Source organism: Chelonia mydas, chromosome 2 (assembly GCF_015237465.2).
Source record: "Chelonia mydas isolate rCheMyd1 chromosome 2, rCheMyd1.pri.v2, whole genome shotgun sequence".
Lineage (NCBI taxonomy): Eukaryota > Metazoa > Chordata > Testudines > Cheloniidae > Chelonia > Chelonia mydas.
Genome location: NC_057850.1, coordinates 229578174 through 229600889, shown reverse-complemented (window position 1 = coordinate 229600889; position 22716 = coordinate 229578174). Strand labels below are relative to the sequence as shown.

Below are 22716 nucleotides of genomic sequence, written 5' to 3'. Positions count from 1 at the left end.
AAAAAGCAATCATCCCAGAGAATAGGATGGGGGGGGGGGAGAGGGGGTTAGTTTGGTTTTTGCTGCTGCACGTTAACAGGAAAACTGCAGCACTAAATGGCCAACTCAATGGGCTTTGCTTGGTATGGGAAAGGAGGGGACTGCTGTTATGAAGGTTGCAGAAGCCAGAAGACCATAGCTTACCATGGCCGCCTGCAAGCCGAATTCTGCTGCCCGGCCCTGTGTGTGTGATCTCTAACACTAAAGCCGCAGGCACTCAATATAAGATGCAAAATGCGACCTTGTACCAAAATCACATGTGCTATGTAATGTGAATAGTGTTGTTCACCGTGAAAGAGTATAGCCATTGTTCTGTAAAACGTATCTTTTTAAATACTTCACTCCCTTTTTTCCTCCAGCAGCTGCAAATGTTTCAAGCCTCCATCCTCTGTCCCAAAGGCTCTCTCAGATAAGGCGGCGAAAAAAAACACACATGCGATGACATGTTCTCTGAGCTCATGCAGTCGTCCGGCACTGACAGAGCTGTGTGGAGTGACACAATAGCAGAGTACAGGACAGTGGCCAACGAACGTGAGGAGAGGTGGCGGCAGGAAGATCAGAGGAGGCATGAGGCAACGCTGGGGCTACTGCAGGATCAAACAGACATGCTCTGGCATCTCGTGGAGGTTCATGAACGGAAGCAGGATCACAAACTGCCCTCCGTCCTCCCCAAGTTTCATAGCCTCATCACCCAGATGCCCAAGAACACGGGGTGGGAGGCTCCAGGCACCCAACCACTCCACCCCAGTGGACAGCCCAAGCAACAGAAGGCTGGCATTCAACAAGTTTTAAAGTGGCCTTTTCCTTCCCTCCTCCCACACCCCACCTGGGCTACCTTGTGAGTTATCTCCCTATTTTTATAATTAATAAAGAATACATTTTTTAAAACGATAGTGACCTATTTCCTTTGCAAGCAAGCTGTGATCGAAGGGGGGAGGGCAGGTGGCTTACAGGAAATTTAGAGGCAACCAAGGGGGCGGGATTTCATCAAGGAGAAACAAACAAAAGTGTCACACAGTACCCTGGCCAGTCATGAAACTGGTTTTCAAAGCTTCTCTGATGCGCAACGCTTCCTGCTGTGCTCTTCTAACCACCCTGGTGTCTGGCTGCGCGTATTCAGCTGCCAGGCAATTTCCATCAACCTCCCACCCCGCCATAAACATCTCCCCCTTACTCTCACAGAGATTGTGGAACACACAGCAAGCAGCAATAACAATGGGAATATTGGTTTCGCTGAGGTCTCAGTGAGCCAGTAAACTGCGCCAGCAACCCTTTAAACGTCCAAATGCACACTCTACCACCATTCTGCACTTGCTCAGCCTATAGTTGAACAGCTCCTTACTACTGTCTAGGGTACCTGCGTACGGCTTCATGAGCCATGGCATTAAGGGGTGGGCTGGGTCACCAAGGATAACTATAGGCATTTCAACATCCCCAACAGTTATTTTCTGGTCTGGGAAGTAAATCCCTTCCTGCAGCCGCTTAAACAGACCAGAGTTCTTGAAGATGCGAGCGTTATGTACCTTTCCCAGCCATCCCACGTTGATGCTGGTGAAACGTCCCTTGTGATCCAACAGTGTTTGCAGCACCATTGAAAAGTACCCCTGGCAGTTTATGTACTGGCTGCTCTGGTGGTCCAGTCCCAAGATAGGGATATGCGTTCCGTCTATAGCCCCACCACAGTTAGGGAATCCCTTTGCAGCAAAGCCATCTAGTATGACCTGCACATTTCCCAGAGTCACTACCTTTGATAGTAGCAGCAGCTCAATGATTGCATTGGCTACTTGCATCACAGCAACCCCCACAGTAGATTTGCCCACTCCAAACTGATTACCGACTGACCGGTAGCTGTTTGGCGTTGCAAGCTTCCACAGGTCTATTGCCACTCGCTTGTGAACTGTGAGGGCGGCTCTCATCTTGCTATTCTTGTGCTTCAAGGCAGGGGAAAGCAAGTCACAAAGTTCTATGAAAGTGCCCTTACGCATGCGAAAGTTTCGCAGCCACTGCGAATCATCCCAGACCTGCAACACTATGCAGTCCCACCACTCTGTGCTTGTTTCCCGGGCCCAGAATCGGCGTTCCACGGCATGAGCCTGCCCCATTAACACCATGATCTTCAAATTGCGGGGGAACGCGGTTTTAGAGAAAAGTGTGTTCATGTCCTCATCACCGCACTGCCGTCGCCTCCTTGCCTGGTTTTTCAGGTGCTGGTTCTGCATACACTGCACGATAATGCGCGAGGTGTTTACAATGGTCATAACTGCTGCGGTGAGCTGAACGGGCTCTATGCTTGCTGTGCTACGGCGTCTGCTCCTGCTTGGGCAATCCAGGGGAAAGGGCGCAAAACGATTGTTTGCCATTGCTCTGACGGAGGGAGGGGCGACTGACAACATGGCTTACAGGGTTGGCTTATGGGAATTAAAATCAACAAAGGGGGTGGTTTTGCGAGAAACAGAATGGCCCCCTCAAGGATAGAACTCAAAACCTCAAGGATAGCGGACAGATAAAACTGGGTTTAGCAGGCCATGCGTTTCATGGAGGGAGGTAGGAGAAAATGAATACCAAACAAACCTGGTCTATTTCTTGTTTTAATCTACTTCATCTATCTTTATACATCTTGCTGGCAGCAGACCGTGCAGTACGACCGCTAGCCATAGTCATCTCCTGGGTGCTCGGCAAAAGACAGTGCAGTATGACTGCTGGCCATAGTCTTCTCCTGGCTGCTGATTAAAAGACAGCACACTGCCAGTGGGACTGAATCGCCATGAGACAAAACTTAAAAGGGAAATGGCCTGGCTGAGTCACTCCCATGTTTTCCCAGGCGCCCATGACCGCATCGAGGTCGGTTAAAAGAGCACCCTGGACTATGCCAATGACGGCTACCAGTCATACTTCACTGTCTGCTGCCAAAAGGCAATAAGCTGCTGCCGTGTAGCAATGCAGTACCGCATCTGCCAGCACCCAGGAGACATCCGGTGACAGTTAACTGAGCAGGCTCCATGCTTGCTGTGCTATGGCGTCTGCACGGATAACCCAAGAAAAAAGGTGCAAAACGATTGTCTGCGGTTGCTTTCACGGAGGGAGGGAGGAAGGAAAGGGGGACCTGACAATATGTACCCAGAACCACCCGCGACAATGTTTTAGCCCCGTCAGGCATTGGGATTTCTACCCAGAATTCAAATGGGCAGCAGAGACTGCGGGAACTGTGGGATAGCTACCTACAGTACAACGCTCTGGAAGCTGACAGTTGCCTCGGTTGGACGCACTCCGCCGACTACATGCACTTACAGCATTTGTGTGGACACACACACAATTGACTGTATAAAAACGCTTTCTACAAAACTGACTTCTATAAATTCAACCTAATTTCGTAGTGTAGACAAGGCCTAAGAAAGATTAATTCAAAGTGGAACAGGTACGAGAAGGGCTACTAGGATGATCGATGAGAGGAGACTCAAAGAGCTTGGCTTGTTTAGCCTAACCAAAAGAAGGCTATAGGGAGATATGATTGTTCTCTATAAATACATCAGAGGGATAACTTAAATAACCCCTCTCCCTCCCTGGTGTTTAAGTGCCAACATGCACACAAAAACAAATGGATATAAACTGGCTATCAACAAATTTAGGCTTAAAATTAGACAAAGGTTTCTAACTATCAGAGGAGTGATGGTTCTGGAACAGCTTTCCAAGGGAAACAGTGGGGGCAAAAAACCTAATTGGCTTCAAGACTGAGCTTGATAAGTTTACAGAGGGGCCAGTATGATAAGACTGCTTACACTGGCAAGTAGCCAATCTGTGACTGCTAGCAGCAAATATCTCCAATGGTTGGTCATGGAACACTACATGGGGAGGGCTCTAAGTTATTACAGAGAATTCTTTCCCAGGTGTCTGGCTGGTGGGTCTTGCCTACATGCTCAGGGTCTAACTAATTCCCGTATTTGGGGTTGGAAGGGAATTTTCCCCGGATCAGACTGACAGAGACCCTGGGATTTTTTTGCCTTCCTCTGCAACATGGGGCATGGGTCGCTTTCAGACTTAAACTAGTGTAAATGGTGGATTCTCTGTAACTTGAAGGCTTTAAATCATGATTTGAGGACTTCAATAATTCAGCCAGAGGTTGTGTTTCTGATACAGGGTGAGGTTCTGTGGCCTGTAATATTCAGGTGGTCAGACCAGACGATCAGGATAGTGCCTTCTGGCCTTAAAGTCTATGTACAAGGATTCTCATTTTGGCATACTAACCATAATACTACACTTAAAAAGTTCCTTTTAAGATACTGATCAGTGATTTTACATGTTGGTTATAAACTCTGGTCACAATGTGGCAGACAGCTGATAACTATGATGGACATCCTGTATTGAATTTCACTGTCTAGTGCAGCAAAATATAGGGCATCTGAAGTGTGATACTGTCACATATAGAAGCCAAGTTTATTTTACAGAGAGTTTGAACTTAAAGTGTTGGTATGGCCAGAAATATGACTACAGTACTTCCTCAACTTTATCTGTTGTGTGTGTGTATTGCAAGTCCTAACTGCTTCTTTTACCTACAAAAAAAAAAAAAGAGCTTAATTAAGGAATGGTTAAATTGTCTGAGCACAAGAAGTGTTTTTAGTGTAAAAAATAACACTACTTGACACAAAGTTGCAGTTTACCTTCCAAATAAATAAAGAGAACTTTAAATGCTAAGTGGCTTTAATACTATTCTTGGATATAAAATAGTAAAATCCTTATGACATAGAAATAAGAGATTTTAAACGTCTGTTTTGAGATATTAAATACATATAATAGGTAACCACAAGACATGGGAGTTATTTATCTAAGTGTAAACTTTCACAAAGTCACATGAACAAGACATTACCTAACCTAAAAGAAATTTGCTCAAGTCATGTCTGTCATCATAGGATTATTGCAAAACTTTACAGATCCTTTACATTGAGGATTAGAAAGAAGTAGTGACTAGCTGTCACCTTGTTGAAACTATTAGAAGGCAAGACTTTTCCTTTTTATCTGATGCAAGATAGCAGAATTAAGTTATTGTTTTTAAAAGCATTTATTTCTAAATGTAATATAGTTAGGCTTGGAATGATTAGATTTGTTATTAGTAAATGTCAATAAAAAGTAATTTAAAACAAACAGAAACCAAAAAATATTTCAATTGATAATAGCAGAAATTTACAGATAGGCAAAATAAGAAAAAATGATGCGTCAGAACTGCTTTTGATTTAAGGATATTGATTTTGTACATTTTGACTTGTAATGTTCACAATAAGTGAATATTCTAAAGCTTGAACATTGTATCTCTCAAGGTCAACTGTCATTAAGTAATTACTGTGACACCCGCAACTGTCCAACTCCACATAATTTCCCACAACTGTGACAATAAATTAAAATCAATAAAAACACTATTATCCACCAAAATGATAAAAAATAAAAATCAAATTCTGCCAAGCCTAACTATGATAACCTCACCTGTACAGCACATACATCTTTTCGACACAGTGTGGTCAGGACCCTCTTTTCAGATCTCATTTGAAAGACGCATGCATAGTAAAATGGAGGGGAAGCAACAGATCTGTCTGAGTAGGACAGTTTTGATATTTTTATTTAATCCCTGTTTTAACTAGGTCAGGGGACTGTTTAAAGAACCCCTACTCACTCACTGCCAGAAGGTTCATGCTAGTATAATCCTCGGGTACTGGGAAGCACTGGTTCAGAAGAAATTTAACAACTTGCACCTAAAGCACCGTGGGTGGGGAAGTGAAGAGGGAGCTTGCCTCTGAACAGAAACTGAGGAGACAGGTAGGTAAGAGGGTCCCTCAAGGATAAGCAGGAGGGAGGATAGCCTGACTATGAGGAGGAACAAGGAGGAAGGTCCCAAACAAGGCACAGGAGGCACCTAAATGAGGAGGGGCAGAGGGTAGAGTCCCAAACCTGAGGCAGGACGTGACCAGGGCTGGGGGGGCGGGGCCCGTACCTGGGGGGCCGGGGGGGGCGCCACTGGCTGTCGCCAGGGCCGGAGGGGAGGGGCCCGGATCTTCCCGTTGAATGTAAACAAGGGAGGGGCCCGGACCTGAAGGGGAGACGGTCCGGACCTGGGGGGCGGGGGGGGCGCTGGCTGTCACCAGGGCCGGAGGGGAGGGGCCCGGACCTTAGAGCCCCCCCGCGCAGGCTGTCAACAGGGCCGGGGGGGGAGGGGGGGCGAGACGGAACCCGAGACCGGCAGTCCCGCACCCGGAGGCCTCGCCGGGCCCCTCGGGAGGGGGTGGCCAGCACGGCACCGGGCCCAGTCGTGACAAGCCCGCTCGGGAGACTGGCGCTGGCGCCTCACCTGGACTTGCCGACGCCGCTCTCGCCGATGATGAGGATCTTCAGCGTGGTCAGTATGTCCTCGTCCATCCCGAGCGAGCCCTGCCGACCCCAACTCTCGTCTCCTTGCGCAGCCTAGTTTACTCCGCTCGAGATTGCGCATGCGCCCTCAACCCTTTTTGTTTTCTGTTGCAGCCCCTCTACGCATGCGCTTTGACCCGCCTCCAATCTGAGTCCGAATTTCCGAAGCCTCCCTTGCGGCGCATGCGCCAGAGAAGGCTGACGGTAACGTCTCTTGCAGCTTACAGACAGGTGCGTTCGGCGACTCGCTGTGACCGCGCGGCGGGGTCTGCGCGCCCCGCTCAGCTCCTCAGCGAACAGCCCCGTGCGCTGCGTCACCCGCGCACAGACTGGGGCCATTGGCTGCTGCCCCTCTGCCCCTGGCCTGGGTGCTGCCTGGGGGGTATGGCTGCGCTGTGGCTGGGGGATCAGCCTCCCCACCCCGCCATAAACAAACTCGCGCTAGCTCCGCTCCAGCATGCCAAAAATTGCAGCATGGGTGTTATGACGGGGGTGGCAGCTTGGGCTAGTCACCTGACTCAGACCCAAGAGGGCAAGTGCATATATATATATAGATTTCAGAGTAACAGCCCTGTTAGTCTGTATTCGCAAAAAAAAAAAAAAAAAAGGAGTACTTGTGGCACCTTAGAGACTAACCAGTTTATTTGAGCATACACTTTCGTGCGCTATAGCTGAAGTGAGCTGTAGCTCAGGAAAGCTTATGCTCAAATAAATTGGTTAGTCTCTAAGGTGCCACAAGTACTCCTTTTCTTTTTTTATATATATATATATAGACAGACCCCTTCCATCCTGCTCTCACAGAGCCATTCTGTACTGGCTGAAGTTTCAGGGTCCAGCTGAGAAGCAGTTTAGCACCATGATTCCTTTAAAAGTGAGGAGGGATTGGCATCCATACCTGCCTGTCTTCAGGGTTTCATCTGAAAACTGAGAATAAATTATTTTCTTGATTTAAAATAAGATCTAAATGATCCCTCCCCTCCCCAGATTACTTAGATAAATTTGGGGATAAGGGTGGATGATAAGTCTCCCAAGAGGATATTCTCAGGGCTACCAAGTGGAGATTAGCAAGCAAATCATGTTGAAATGGAGAATGAAACCTCTTCCAAAGAGCTGGGGCACCCATGCTACCCCTCAAAACTGAAATATTCCAGTACATAATTGGAGCATTTGGTCATCCTATCCTTACAAACATTAATATTGATGCAATCACTGCTGGAATACTGAATACTGAATTCAATTTTGTTGTCCACAGTTCAAGAAGGATATTGAAAAATTGGAAAGGGTTCAGAGAAGAGCCACAAGAATGATTAAAGGATTAGAAAACCTGCCTTACAGTGATAGACAGTATTTAGCTCCATCTATTTAGTTTAACAAAGAAAACATTAAGGGGTGACTTGTAGCAGTCTATAAGTATGTACATAGAGAACAAATATTTAACAATGGGCTCTTTAATCTAACAGAGAAAGGTATAACACGGTCCAATGACTGGAAGTTAAAGCTAGACAAATTCAGACCGGAAAAAAGGTGTACCTTTTTAACAGCGAGGTAGTTAACTGGAACAATTTACCAAGGATTGTGGTGGATTCTCCATCACTGACAATTTTTAAATCAATATCAGATGTTTTCTAAAAGAGATGCTCTAAGTATTATTTGGGGGAAGGTCTATGGCCTGTGTTATACAGAATGTCAGACTAGATGATCACAGTGGTTCCATCTGGCCATGGAATCTATGAATATAAATGCATACAAGCTCATATATAAAAGTTACATGGACATGATACAATATTGTACCAGTACCTTTTCTGTACCAACTGTACCTCTTTGCCTATACAGTATCTGCTTTTCAGGGCTGGTTACAGGTATATCAATAAATGTATTGGTTTCCCAATGTTCTCCATTCACTTCCCCCATCTCCTGTCTCATGCATATTGTATATTTTGAGATATCTTTTTTTTCAGGTTAACATGACCCATCCCCCTTCTGGACACACTTGATGACACAGGCCCTTCCCTGGGAGACACTTGATCGGGATAAGAAGTAATGGGTTTAATCTGCAGCAAGGGAGATTTAGCTTAGACATTAGGGGACACGTTCTAATTATAAGGATAGGTAAGCACTGGAATAGGCTTCTAAGGGAAGTTGTGGGATCCCTGTAATTAGAGGTTTTTAAGAACAGGTTAGACGAATACCTGTCAGGGATGATCTAGGTCTACTTGGTCTCTCACCTCAGCACAGAGGGCTGGGCTAAAAGACCTCTTGAGGTCCCTTTCAGTCCTAAAGTTCTGTAATTCCCTCAGGGATCCTAACTCCCAATGACTGTACTGTATGAGCACAAAAACAATCATTATCTTACTATTAGATGTTACAGGCACATCCCTTATTTAAACCTGAGCAAATAGATTACTATGGCTGTCTCTCTTTATAATAATATTCTGAGATGTGTTGAAGATGTTATATATTATTTTATTATATTATGTATATAAATCCATAGAATTTTGGGGCCCTGTGCACTGTGGCAGTTGCCCTCCCCCCTTCCCTGCTTCTGGAGGGTGGGAGCTCCCGGAGGGTGAGAGAGCAAGCCCTCCCTGCCCTCATCCAACAGCAGCTCCTGGCTGACCTGGCTCTTCACTCTGACCTGTTGGCTTTCTCCACATTGTTCAGGAGTGACACTCCCCCTGTGATGTGGTGCCCTGTCACATCCCCTTTGTGGTCCTGAGTTGCTTTGTGTGTGGGTGTGGGAGGGTGTTTTTTTCCTCCGGTGGTTGGGGGCTCCACTGAGATGGGAACCATATGCCAGTGCACTGAGTGCACATTGGTTAGTCCGGGCCTGTTGAAGGCTCTTAGCACCTCACAGAATCAGACCTTATATCTCAGTTTCCATTTAAATAAAAGAAAGTTTCTAGCGGTTTTGCTTTCAAAGGTATCTTTGAAAAAGTAAACTGATCACCAGGATTGAAGGTTTGTTGCTTATTTTTCTGAAAGCCAGTGACAGCCTCTCCACCCCTTTACCTAGAGCTGATCTATGAAAAACAGGGCCACTGGACTCCTTGATTGATGCCTGCATGGATAAGTGCCATCTAGGTCACTACTGATTTAATGCTGATACCACTCTGTGAGGCACTCTAAGCCAGCTGTCTGCAGCTGGACCAGCTCCTATGCTGAGCAGAAGATGAAACTTCTAGCCACAAGGATGGGTGACTCAGTAAGGTGAGATGCAATGTAAAGTATGGGATTAACAACAATGGGCTGTTGCATTCTAGTCCTGGGTGTGACAGACTCCTTTGACAGTTTTGCCAAATCACTTAACCTTTCTGTTTTAATTGCTACATCCGTAAAGTGGGGATAATAAAACTTACCTCAGAGGATGTTCCAGCAATTGATTAGGTATTATTTATGCATTTGCTCCGGGCTGCACACAAAACCCTCTGAAGCAGAGTTCCCCAAATTGTGGGGCGTGCCCCTCGGGAGGGAGTGGAGGAACGTTCAGGAGGCCCAGCTGGGGCCGAGGCCTTTTCTGGAGTCCTGAGTATAATGAAAATGAGCCTGCTGTGGCTGACCTCTCCTTTGAAGGCTCCAACCTATTTTTATGAAGGAGATTCATGATAATACTGTTTCTCTCCCTGCTGTCAGCAGCCAGACTGAGCACTGCCTCTCCTGCAGAGATTCACAAGCCTACACATGCTCAGTGAGTTTCCGTGACCAGCACAGAGGACTAAGGATCCAGGCATGTAACATTGAGCAATTAAAGTAAACTGCTAATAGTCAACACACTTTTAAGAGATGGATTACACACTGTTGTGATAATGATGGACAGGAACTGGCTATTTGGTAGGTGGGTAACAGGAAAAATTGTGTTGCAGGCCTACCCAAAAATGCTAAGGCTGCTTTTGATAGTGACATCATAACTTTGAACATTTTTCAGGAAAACTCAGTTCTTGCTGGTAGTGAAAATCAACCATTTTTAAGATAATTAAAAAAGTACTCTATATTAATCATTTATAGACTATCCTGGTTTTGTGCTAAAGGAATTTGATTACCTTACATGTGTTCACGTTTAGTTGCGTGCTGTTAAATGTGGCAAATTTACTAACTAAATTTTAGGCTTCAGTGCTCATTTTGCGACTCACCACACTTTTTATCTCAGCTGGAAGATTTTGTAAAAGGCTGACCAACTCTCCATTCTATTGAATTCTGTTCAAATAAATGGATTAATCATTTAATCCCAACAAGTGCAAGCAGTAATTTTAAAACTCAAAGCCACTTTTTCAGCATTGTGTCAATAACCTTTCAGCTCAAGCAAGAATTGACTTTTGACACTGACTGGATGCACTAAATACACTTTTAAAAATATCTCTAAAGCTATCATTAAAAAGGCATAAACATAGCAATGCACAAGTGTACCTCTGTTTAGGCATCAATTTCAGCTGTGCATTCATTACATCTTAAAAAGGAGCAAAATATCTTTTATATTTTTAATTACAACAAAAGTACCAACAGTGAAAAGGATGGGGCAACAATCAGTAAAAGATCACAGAGGGACCAATGACACACGTGGCTACTTCTGAACGGTAGCCAAATGTCAGTAAGGCAGAGGTGTGCACCTTGTAAGCATACTGAAACAATTAGGGTTGTGATGACATTTCTTTGTTCATAGCAAGTATATTTTTATCCAGTACAGTAATCTTAGAAATATTTTACCTAACACCATAAAAAAGTAGAAGTTAAAGAAGGAACTATTCATAGAACACACCAAGATGACAAGTCAATTTCACATAGAGTATATATGCATGGGTTTTGATGAGTTATAAAAAGAATTATTAACACGTTTCCAAAGCTTACTATCTCCACCTCACTGCATTCATTTCTGAAAGGCTAACTCAAGACTTCCTGCAGATTTATAATGGTGATGGTAGAGCAAGAGATATTTTTCTGAATATAGGAAACTCTTGCTTGTGGGTGGAGAATATTTTTCTGACTATAGGAAACCCTTGCTTGTGGGTGCAGATTAGGCTGGTATGTGTCTGCAAGCAAACCAAATCAAGTCATTTCTTAGAGAGCAATTGTTCTGGGAAAGAAGAGAAATAGACCACTTTTTTAAAAAATAGATTGACCCTGGACTAGAGGTTTTTAAAAGGAGGAAAGTCAGCAATGGGCCTGAGAACAAATACCCTCATTTACCAGTTGGTCTCATGTCTTAATAAGGATAATGCAGCACCTCACAAGAGCCTTTGCCCCCATATGTGTCTGCAAAATATGGTTCAAAGGCTGCCATAGCATACAAGCCATCTGGTAAGTTAGGAATACAACCAACCAAGTGAAGAGATCCTTTTCTGGCACAGGAATGTGGATGTGAGAAAGTGAGGAAGTGACAAGGGCCCATGATACAAGAGGGAATGGGCCATCTGTCTGGCAGTGCTGTGTCTGACAGGTTGAGAGTCTGAATGCAGTGCCCCTAAAGTTCAGGTGCTGGATGGAAGGTGTAGCGTAAGCAAGGAAGCCTGAGTTATATATCTTCTCTCTCCTGTAGTTGCAGATAATGCTGCATCCATATATTTCCAGGCTTAGACAGCAAGGACTGGGAATTGGAACCCAAGTTTCTGTGTATTATGTAAAAGGCCAATACTAGATGCTGAGGCTGGCCCAAGTCAGCTGCCATTATTCAATTCTCTCCTATGCCCTTTCATCACTAAGTAGCCATGGCAGCATAACAGCACATATTGTATATCCTTTCTTACATCTTCCCCTATAAAAATTGCAGCAACGAAGAGTCTTGAAAAGATTTGCTTCTGTATAGCTATTGAGTATCTATGTTTTCTGTTTCATCATGTTACTTTTTCATTTATAATATTTTATTATTTTGGGGGCTTATGCTGGAGCATTCTTAGCAGCTGCAACTCCCTTTCAATGGGAAGTGGGAGTGTTCACCCTTCACAATGAAGTCTATTATAGTTGTAGTTATTATTATAGTGTCTCACAGTTACATAATGCCTTTAATCCCAAAGTGATTTGCAAACTCCTTAGGAATCCTTTTAACAACTGCTTGTTGTGAAGCTATCCCCGCTGTAGAGGAAAGCAGCTGTTTAACAGCACACTGCAGTACCATTTAGGACAGGGAGCAAAGAAAAATACAACCTCCCCCCCCACCGTCCCCACCCCACAAGCACCTGCGGCACTCTCAAGATTTAGTCAGGGGTATAGTACAAGTCATGGACAGGAATTATTTTGTTATTTTATTTATGGCCCGTGACCTGTCCATTACTTTTACTAAAAATACTGTGACTAAAATGTAGCCTTAGTCACAACTAATGTTCAAAACCTTGTTTTTACATTTTATTTGATGTAAAATACCTACTAATTAAACAATCCTTTTTCACACCATGCTGGGATATTGGTTTACTATTATTTTTAATATTTCTATTGCTTTAGTGTTCAGAGGCCTGCATCGGGATTGGACCCTACTGTGTTTAGGTGCTGTATGGCCACAGGTCTATGTCCTGAAGAGCTGATCCAGAGAGAAAAGCACCATCTATTAGGTAGGGAATAATATTGCCTATGCCACCTTGAGTTTTCTTGGTGAACTGCTCCTTCAAATACTGACCAGGCTTGACCCTCTTTAACTCATGAGATAAGAACAGCCATCCTGGGTCAGACCAAAGGTCCATCTTCCCCAGTATTCTGTCTTCCGATCGTGGCCAATGTCAGGTGTCCTACAGGGAATGAACAGAACAGGTAATCAAGTGATCCATTCCCTGTCCCCCATTCACATTCCCAGTCACAATCCTGGTGGTGATACAATGCACAGTACTAATTTCAAGAACAACATATGCAATTTCATCTTCTCATAACAACATGTAAGCCAAAATGCTTACAAATAAACCAAGACATTTCTTCTGTACCAGGAGTTTGAATTAGGTGACTGAGTTTTCCTGGCATTGAGAGGATTATTCTCTGTTTTACCTATTCCATCCCTGTTATAAGTATATATAGTTACACGTACTTTTTTGTGTCTTGTTAATTTGCAAAGATTACTTTTCCACTGGGTTTCCTGCATCTTGGTAGTATTCCCCCTTGATTCTCTGGATTCCGTTGCTCAATTGTCTGTTTATGAAGCATCTGGTAACTTGAATGCAGTTAGAGTTTTTTAGATTTGTCATTTAGCCTTTGGATAGTCTTCACTATAGTCCCCAGAGTCTTGTATTCTGTTTTTAACTTCTCCTGTTCATATCACATGCCATCCATTGTGTCTGGATAGCTTTTCGATGAGTATTTCAATTATGTGTCAATATGAAGTATTTGTTATGGACTTCAAAAGACTCTGGTTTTCATTTGTCATTTGAGCTTTTGTACATAGAGTGCTTAGAGCATACTGAACTTTGGAAGCACTTTTGCAGATCTTCATGCCTTTGTTTGATCCCTAATTTCTAGGGGACTCTTAAGTATCTTTAGCTATTAGCAATTGTTTTAACAAGATGATTTAAACATAAACTATTCTTCATGATAATCTGAGCTGGTGAGGCACAGTATGTTCACCAATATAAGTGATTCTAGATTCCACAGTACTGTGATATGAATCATTTCCTGCTGTCTCTAAACTTTTAACAGTCTGATGCCTTCCTCATGCAGAACATTTCCTTATCAACTTTTTGGGTTATACAACATAGCTTTACTGAGATTTGCCAATATATAAATACTCATTCCTATTGTATTTGAACAAATTTGTTTCCAGAATTTTCCCTCGGCAATCTATTACCTTATTTTTTAACTTAATTTCAGCTTTGCGGTTGTTCATTTATTTGGAGGCTGTCAAAGATGAAAAAGCACCACTGTGTTATTAGTGATCATCATGAGTTATACTGGTTCCAGATTTCGAGCTTGATCCAGCTTCCATTGAGGTCAATGGGACAAATCGCTGACTTCACTGTCAGCAAGACAAGGCCCTAATCCAGTTTTTTAGTTGCAGTATTGGTTCTGGGTTTACAATACCTCAATATAGAAATAAAACACAACTGTACAGTGTTTGTGTCTGAATAATAATATATACTTTCTGTTGAATGCTCCATATTAGAACAAAAACTCAGTTCTTATTTTTTCACATGGTGATCTGGATTACTTAGTGGTTTTTTTGTAGAATTACAGATGCCTGAACTTGTTCATGGGATTTTTTTTTTTTTTTGGTTTTTTTTTTTTTTTTTTTTTTAACATCTGGGTCTACAAACCAGAAATCAGGGAATTTCAGCACCTAACATTCCCAGTATAGGGCTCCTTATTTTCAGTCTCTATCTACTTACACAGTGCTTGAGATTCTTCCTATTGAAGCTAATAGAAAATCTTCCAGTGACTTCAACAGGAACAAAATTTTTGTGCACAGTCCACTGTTCTGTCATGATTCGTGAATATGAGTATGAATCTGTAATGCAGAATCCATGCATAGTGATAAGGAATGTACTTATTTGTTTGGAGGAAAATTAGAAAAAAAATTATTTAATAAGAGAAATTAATTCATCTATGCAAGCAGGAAAGAGCTAAGTCCAGTTCAGAAATGCCACCTACCAAAGCTATGGAAACAGGATATAGAGTTGTAAGTGTTACATCCTCAGAATACACTCTAATTGACTGACCTGGGTGCACGAAACAGTTAACCAGCAGCTTCTGTGAAGTGATGACCCCTCTTCTACATGTCACATACATCACAGTGCTCACTGTGATATCACTGGAGTTGGTATAATGAAGTTCACATATCCATGAGATGATATAATCTTCCAGTTTAATTGTAAATTAATTCTGGGGCACATGTCACCTCAGCCTTATTGTCTGGTTTTTCAGCAGTGATTGGAGACTGATGCAATCCAAGTAAGAACAGGATGGTTCTAAAGACTTATTAGTTCAAGAGCACTGTTCAAAAGACTCTTAATTTGATCACTTGCTAAGAATTATTCAGAATTATTTTTAAAACAGGTATTAATAAATCTTGTGCGCTGCTGATTTTCCATTCCTTTGAATTCCATGAGTAAATCCTGTCTTTTTTGCAGTCAGTAGGGTCAGAATTTCACCCCATATAGTTAAATATTGTTTTGATTTAGCAATAATTCAATATTCCAAAAACCTAAAATAACAGATTGTCCTAATAATTCAAAATTTTCCTGTTGCAGCAAAAGATGTCTAGGAAAAATTTAGCAGCACATGAATTGTATTCTTGTAAAGTTAAGTAATGGATGAATAATATGCAAAATAATCAAAATTCTCATCTTGTGCTAGCGCAGTGAAGATTTATTGCACCTACAACATTTGGACTTAGTACTTTCTTCTCAAAGCAAAAGGTATGCAAAGTTTCAACAGGTCCAACATGCAAAATAAGTGCTCTGTGGAAAGACTGTGTGATTGAAGCACTGAATTAAAGACAATAATACTCAGCTCCCACGCTGAGAGGAATCAGATCTGTGTCTTAATTGTATAATCCTTCCGCCTGAGTATCCATTGGATGGATGGACAGATGGACTTTCTCTATCTGCTAGAATTCCTCATCATCATCTCATTGCATGCTTCCTTGAAAACCAATAAAATAACGCTGATTTTTCACACTAATTCTGCAAAGTCTTTATTAATACTTGTTTCTCAGTGTGTGGATGGCTCATTGGCAGTATCACAATGCAGCCATCTCTACTCTGTGTTATACATTTCACAGTTTCTAAGCCAAGTTTTGGGTCAACCTGCCATTATGTAAACAATGTTCTGCTTAAAAACATTTTTTTCTCCATCCCATACCTTTGTATGTCTGCAATCCTACTGTTTGGCACATCGCCTTTTGGCACAGCAAAGGGTATATATGTGCTGGTAAAATAATATGACAATTTAGTGTCCATGGACTCAGACTTCAGTCTGCTGAAAAATAGAACATGGTATGTCCATAACTTGTTTCCTATGTATTGAATTGATCCAGCCTTTAACTGCCCTTTGGGAGATATATATGTGCCTCAGAATTAAGTTAATGGACTAGTATGTGTGTATATATACACATATATATATATATATACACACACACACACTGTCTGAAAAAGCCTCTCCATTTACTTCCTTCCCAACCTTGCTGTGAGCCCCATCTCCTGAAAAGTCTCCTTCCAGCTAAGAGAAGATGGAGGTTCCTTCTCCTATTGCTCGTAAACTTCATGCTGAATACAATATGGAGGAGGAGGTAGCTGAAATGGAATGTGAGACCTGTCCACTCCCATATACACATCAGGGGCTGGGTGCGTTGCCACTGCAGTGCTTTCAGCCTCTGCCGTCCTGGGTAGTTCAGAAGCTCTGCTTTGCAGCACAAATCACTGGATCAGATTCTGAGATGCGAGTCTAAATTGCTTTAACTTACACCTTCTTCCACCCACTCCGCATATAAGTTACATCAGCTTAGATTGCCTTAGACTCACACTCACATACTGTAATTTACACATCACCTCTGAATTTGGCATCCTGATTATGAACTCACACTGGTGTAAATCAGGAGCAACGTCAGTGAAGTTAATGATGCTGAAACATTGTAAAATTGGTGAGAGACAAATCAGAAGTAGGTCCACTGAATCTAAGGGAAGGGAAGCTTGTGTAATTTATACGATGAGTTGTACATAAGGGTGATAGCTGGAAAAGTAACTGAAAGAAGGTGTAAGAGTTACTGACCTTCCACCTTATTTTACTGTACTAGTAATTATAGCTATTGTTTGTACTGCAGTAATACTTTGGGGCCGCTATCAGAGTTCAGGGCCCCAACTCCCATATTGTGTTAGATTTTTTCCCGTCTTGTTGCATAAATAACAACTATTGCATACTATCTTTGTTTTTTCTTTGTGACTTATGGAAGAATAACAAAGGCAAATGCAAAAAGAACACTGCTGTTAAAAATCTAAACTGTGATCCTCTTCTGGAATGATATGGCAATGTAAATGTATGTGGTTATAATTACACTAACCTGCGAAGGTAAAACATGGTTTATGCCCTTTTTTTCCTGCTCTATGATGTATATAAAGTCCTGACAGGTCTAAAAATAGTGTTGGGATGAAGATGTTTCTATATATTTCTTACCTTAGAAATATCAGGAATATTCAATCTAACTTTTCCATGTTTTTTATTTTCTGTATTTGAGGACACAGTTTTGAATTGGGAGATTTCTTAGCCCTTAATTAGGCCCTAATCCTGCCCCATAGAAGTCAATGGGAGTTTTAGCATTGGCGTCAATAGAAGTAGGATCAAGCACTTCGTGACTGGAGAGTCCAATCTTTACAAACAGTCTTTCTTCCACTATTTATAGCAAGTTTGATATTCATTGTTTAAACTCCCTTTTTGTCTTTGTTTCTGCATATACTTATGTAATGCACTAGTGTGGTATGTGTGATGTCATAAAACTACTAGTTCTCCAGTTGTCCAGAGACTCTTCCCGGAAAAACAGGACAGACATGCAGAAAAAGTCTAAAAAAACCCAAACAACCCAACCCTTCCAAGTCTTCATTACACATCATGGCGGGGGGGGTGGGTGGTAGGGGTAGAAGGGTGAAGACACAACCCCCTTTTATTTGCTTGATTTGTTTTTTCAGGTCACCTTTAAAGCAGCTAGAGTGGTGGTGTGTTGGTCTAGTGGCTACAGGTTGCACTGTCATATACAGATCTAGGTTTTGTTCCTGAACCCCTAAGCTTGCCTGTGCTAACCCTAACTGGAGGCTGTGCCTTGCTCATCTCTAATGTGTCTTTCTTGCAACACCTGGAGTGTTTCTGATAAGGTCCAGAGGGAGTTTCCCCCAGCCCTCTTTGACAAAAGGGATGGTTGTCATGATTTAAGGCCATCAGTGGTTGGAAGATATATATCATGAAAACAGTGGGAACACTGGGTCTCAAATAAATAAAAGGTCTCTGGGAAATATAGAGTAGGTAGAGATGGCTGAGATTTTTGACAGAAAAATGTTCCCATCAAAAACAGAATTTTAATGAAAGTAAGATTTTTCACCAGAAAACGTGCTTTAAGTATATTTTTCCTATGGGAAATTTGTAAATGAAAATTTTCATTTAGTTTTAAAAAGTGAAAAATGTATTTCAGTTTTTGAAAATCACCTTTTAAAAATATTTCTCTTTACAATTTTTTCTTTTTTGTCACTTAAAGCAACAGAGTGAATGATGCAAGGAAAGGTTCCCTTTTTTTTTTTTCCTGTTTAGTGGGTTTTTTCCCCCCCTCACCAATTTACTTCTTCTATTCTGTTGCTTTTCAAAACTTCCCCAATATTTACAAAGTTAGAGGGGCAGAGTTAAGTTGGACAAGTTTTGAAAAGTTCAAATAGAAAAGGAATAAATGTCTGGAGGGAGCAATACCCTGGACAGTATTCATTTTATTTCATGCAGTGGAAATTTAAAAAAAAAAAAAAGAAGACTTTTTTTAAAAAAAGAGAGAAACCAGGTAGAAAGGAGAAAAAATAATTTTAAAAAATTGAAAATTTAAAAAAAATGATAAATTGCACCATTTCAGACTCCTCAAATGGAAATGACATCACAATTGTTCATGAAATTGTTTTCCAGTGTTTCAATCAGCTCTAATAAGGGGCTTGATTCATCACTGTGTTCCAGTTTTATGTCAGTTGAATTCCATGGAAATCACTGGACTTTCACTGACCTAAAACTGCAGTAATGCAGGCAGTTTTGAATCAGACCCAGCAACTTGGAGTTTAAATGTTATGGAGTATATTTTCAGTTAGCCAAAGATCTAGTCACTGCAGTTGGAGTAATTTGCACTTGCAGTTATCCACAAACAAGATGAACCATGGGAGTACATATAAGTAGCTATACTTGTTACTGAATTGTAGGTACAAAAATGTGGGTGTAACATGTGCCTTTAAACAGGAGGCCACTGTTCTGAAAATTTCACAGCTTCTAATGTTCTCCTAGGGAGGAATATTTGCATGTGTAAACAAATGATCTTCCAAACACTGGCCATCTATGAACCTTTCCTTTGGAAGTTGTACAGACAAATTCATCTTTCCTGGTGGCTTTCATACAAGAATGTCAGAGCTCGTTCCTCTTCCATAGCTTTCAAAAAATGGAAAGAATGGGCTCACTGAACCCTTTGGGAAATACCATTTTTAGCGCAGAATTTAGTTTTGTATGGCACCTTCCATGTGGGAGGTATCCCAAAGTACTTTAGAGAGCATTAAATTACAGAGATACCGGACATGCATTGACGAGACAAACAGGGAAGCCATTATGCACTCAGCAAGACTTCATGCAGAATGTTGGATATTAGAAACTTGTTTTATTGAAGGGGGGAGGGGGAGGAATGTTGTCATCAACCATGACATCTGGTTTAGGCAGTTCCCTCCACCACCCCCCTTTTTTTTTTTCTTTAAAGGACCGTGAGATATTTAACTTCTACCAGCCACCAAAAGTAGGCAGAGGGGACTTTAGTGTAACCTTTCACCTACAGGATGACACTTCTAACAATACAAAAAAAAAACAAAAACGTTTTGTACTGCTATAGCACCTTTCCAAAATTTGCATTTACACACGTGTGCTCAATAGCCAGCATTTGCACAAACAAACAGGTTTGGGTGCATCTTTAGAGGTTGCCTTTAAGATATACATTATAACGTGAATCATGTTAGAAATTAAAATGGATAAAGAAAGCTACAAAATATTACTAGAAGCAAATCTCGACTGGTATTTGAAAAAGCAATGGTTTTGCTTCTAATTAAGAAACAAATGGGTGGATATGCTGTGTCAATTATAACCTCAAAGTTTGCAGTGAAACAGAACTTAGGGCTCAGTCCTGTAACTCTTATTCAGGTGCACTGCCCCATCCATTTTAGTGTGCTGTCTCTTATAGGCCATGATTGAAGGATTGAGCCCTTAATGGATAATGGACACAGAATAAACATCTAACCCAAAGATATGTAACTCAGCTGATCAGACACATTTACTGATTACCATCCTTTCAATTTCACTCTGTGCCCTATTTCAATAAAATACGATGCACTGGATATGAAACATAGGACTTTGTGAACAACAGAGAAAGCAGAAGGACCTGCATTAGATTGGTCTTGTGTCTTCCTGTGTTCCTGAATGTTACTGTGAGAAAGTATTAAATGAAAGGAGCAACGGGAGGTATCAAAACTTTGAAATGAACTACAGCGTGGAAGCGAATGGCCCGTCACTAATAGAACATTCACACAAAGAGTTGGGGAAAAGCAACTGAAAGCACACACAATAACATACAGAATAAGAGGATATAGATGGAAGAAAGTGATGCCAAATCTGTACAATTACGTTTTTGTCTGTCCTTGATTTTTGGAATTTTCTTATTCAGCAGAGTCCAATTCATATTTACTTTGTTTTCAAGTCTGGAATACTGTGCATTTCACTCTAATAGTCTTCTCTATTCTAAATGTTTATACAGTGTGATTTACTACAATGTGGCTGTGTAATTATGTTGATGATTAGATAAAACATTTTTGACATGAAAGGAAACCAGTAGTTAATAATGTTTTCCATCTGTTTGGTAAAACCTCATCACTTTTTTTTAAAACAAAATTGAGCCCTTCACATGTAGCAGCATCCAAGGCAACACCTATGCAAGTACATGAGAGAAATATAAATCCTAATGAATTCATTCTGATCATTACTTACACATTTTGGAAAGCGTTACCATCTGTTTTATAGATAAATATTACTGTAATTAGTGTCAGCACATGTTTACATTGTATCATTCCCAGAGTCTTATTTTAAAGTTAAGACCCTGATTTTTTTACCAGGAAGAATAAAGGTGTATTTTAAGGTATTGGCAGGAAATACATTGTAATTAGGATAAAATGAGTGTATTTCAATAATGGCTTCTTTTTTGGAGAACTTAAGAGCATTTAATGCTCCTGCTCTTCATTCTGGGTCAAATACTGGGTCACTGCCTGCACATGAAAGGCCCCAAAGATATTTAAAAATGGCAAGCCAGCTGCATAGGAGATGTAGCAACAGTGAGTACCCTATACCCTTGAGATTTCTATTGCAGGTCTCTGCAGAATCCCCATGTTGAATGAGGACTTAAGGTTTGATCATGCAAAATGTTGAGCACTTGGGGTCTGATCTAGTGAAGCCTTTAAGCATATGCCTAAAGTTAAATGCACGCGGCCTGAGCACTCAGCATTCTGTAGGGTCAAGCTTATAGTGACTAGGCCACATGTGCTAATCTTTCCTATGACCTTTAGTAGTGGCCTGGCTATGCATGCAGCCTGTTTTTGTGGCTGAGGATTTTGCCCCTCAGGCCCCACAATATTCCAACAAAAGCAAAATCCTTTTATGTCAACTTTTCTCCTTCTCCATCAGAAATCCCAGAAAATATATCTGACACCAGACAGACCCCTGAAATTAGCTGGACACTTATTAATTTAGAACTTCTGTATCTGATGTGCCAGACAAAATGCTCTAAAAGGCCTGATCCAAAGCCCACTGAAGTCAATTGAGAGACTCCTGTTGTCTTCAGCCGGCACTGAATCACGATCCAGCTGCATTTATAGATCCAGAAATATGTTCCAGATGCACAAACACTAATCTGACAATACTGAAACATAACCTTTATTTTTCCTCATTATAGCAATAACTTTCTCTAGCCCAGATAAAGTAAGTCACCACTGAAATTTTCTTGTCCCGCTCCTGATATTTCTTGCACCTGCAGAAGGCCCTGGTATTTGAAAATCTTTGCTGGGTGACAGAGATTGATGGAATTTTGTTTCCAATAAGGTTTCAGTTACATCTCTTTTTCCTCCAGTAGATAGTATGCTACCAGTCCCACCTTTCATACCCAGCACACTGATATTGAGCATTTAGCACTAGTATCTCAGCTTTTCTTAACAGGCAGTTATTTTGTGTTCTACAGGAGCTGCAGCACATACTGCCTTGGCTGGAGGTAGGTGAGATTTAAGTTTCTCTGAAGAGGCTTAAATCTACTATCACTACTTTTGTCTGTACATGACTAGCAGCCAATACATTTTCCAGGATGGTTTCCCTCATAGATTCCACTTAGGCAAGGTTTACAAGTATCCATTTAAGTTTCCAGTCAGATAATTCCTGCTCTGATTATTTGCAAAAAAGCTGTGCCAGGTTTGTTTCCATTAAAAACAAAACAACTCATTGGACATTGTAACAGAGTACAGGGGAGAAATAAATAGCTGCCACAGTGAAGCCATACTGGATTGCTGCTTCCAATCTGAGCACCAGCAGCAGACTTCAGTAAAGGCTCCAATGAACACAAGTACTGGAAGAGCTTCCCAGGGG

At 41.6% G+C, this 22716-nt stretch overlaps 1 protein-coding gene and 2 long non-coding RNA genes across 4 annotated transcripts in view; 1 reads left to right on the top strand and 2 right to left on the bottom strand.

Moving 5' to 3' along the window:
* RAB18 (RAB18, member RAS oncogene family) overlaps positions 1–6588 on the bottom strand; it is a 28578-nt gene extending 21990 nt beyond the window's left edge. The window contains exon 1 of the mRNA XM_007064279.4: positions 6371–6588. Coding sequence (XP_007064341.2) covers positions 6371–6438 — 68 coding nt within the window. The 5' untranslated portion in view covers positions 6439–6588. The remainder of the gene's footprint in view (positions 1–6370) is intronic.
* Positions 4452–5999, bottom strand: LOC119565417. Its single transcript, XR_005224068.2, has 2 exons — positions 5512–5999; positions 4452–4586 (listed from the first exon to the last, which is right to left on the bottom strand). It is a non-coding gene; the product is annotated as an uncharacterized LOC119565417 (long non-coding RNA).
* On the top strand, positions 6544–20914 carry LOC119565416. 2 transcript variants are annotated; one of them, XR_006289085.1, is made up of 3 exons: positions 6544–6660; positions 8388–8466; positions 9443–20914. It is a non-coding gene; the product is annotated as an uncharacterized LOC119565416 (long non-coding RNA). The 2 variants fall into 2 exon arrangements; XR_005224067.1 differs by having other exon boundaries at positions 8388–20914.
* The last annotated feature ends 1802 nt before the right edge of the window (positions 20915–22716 follow it).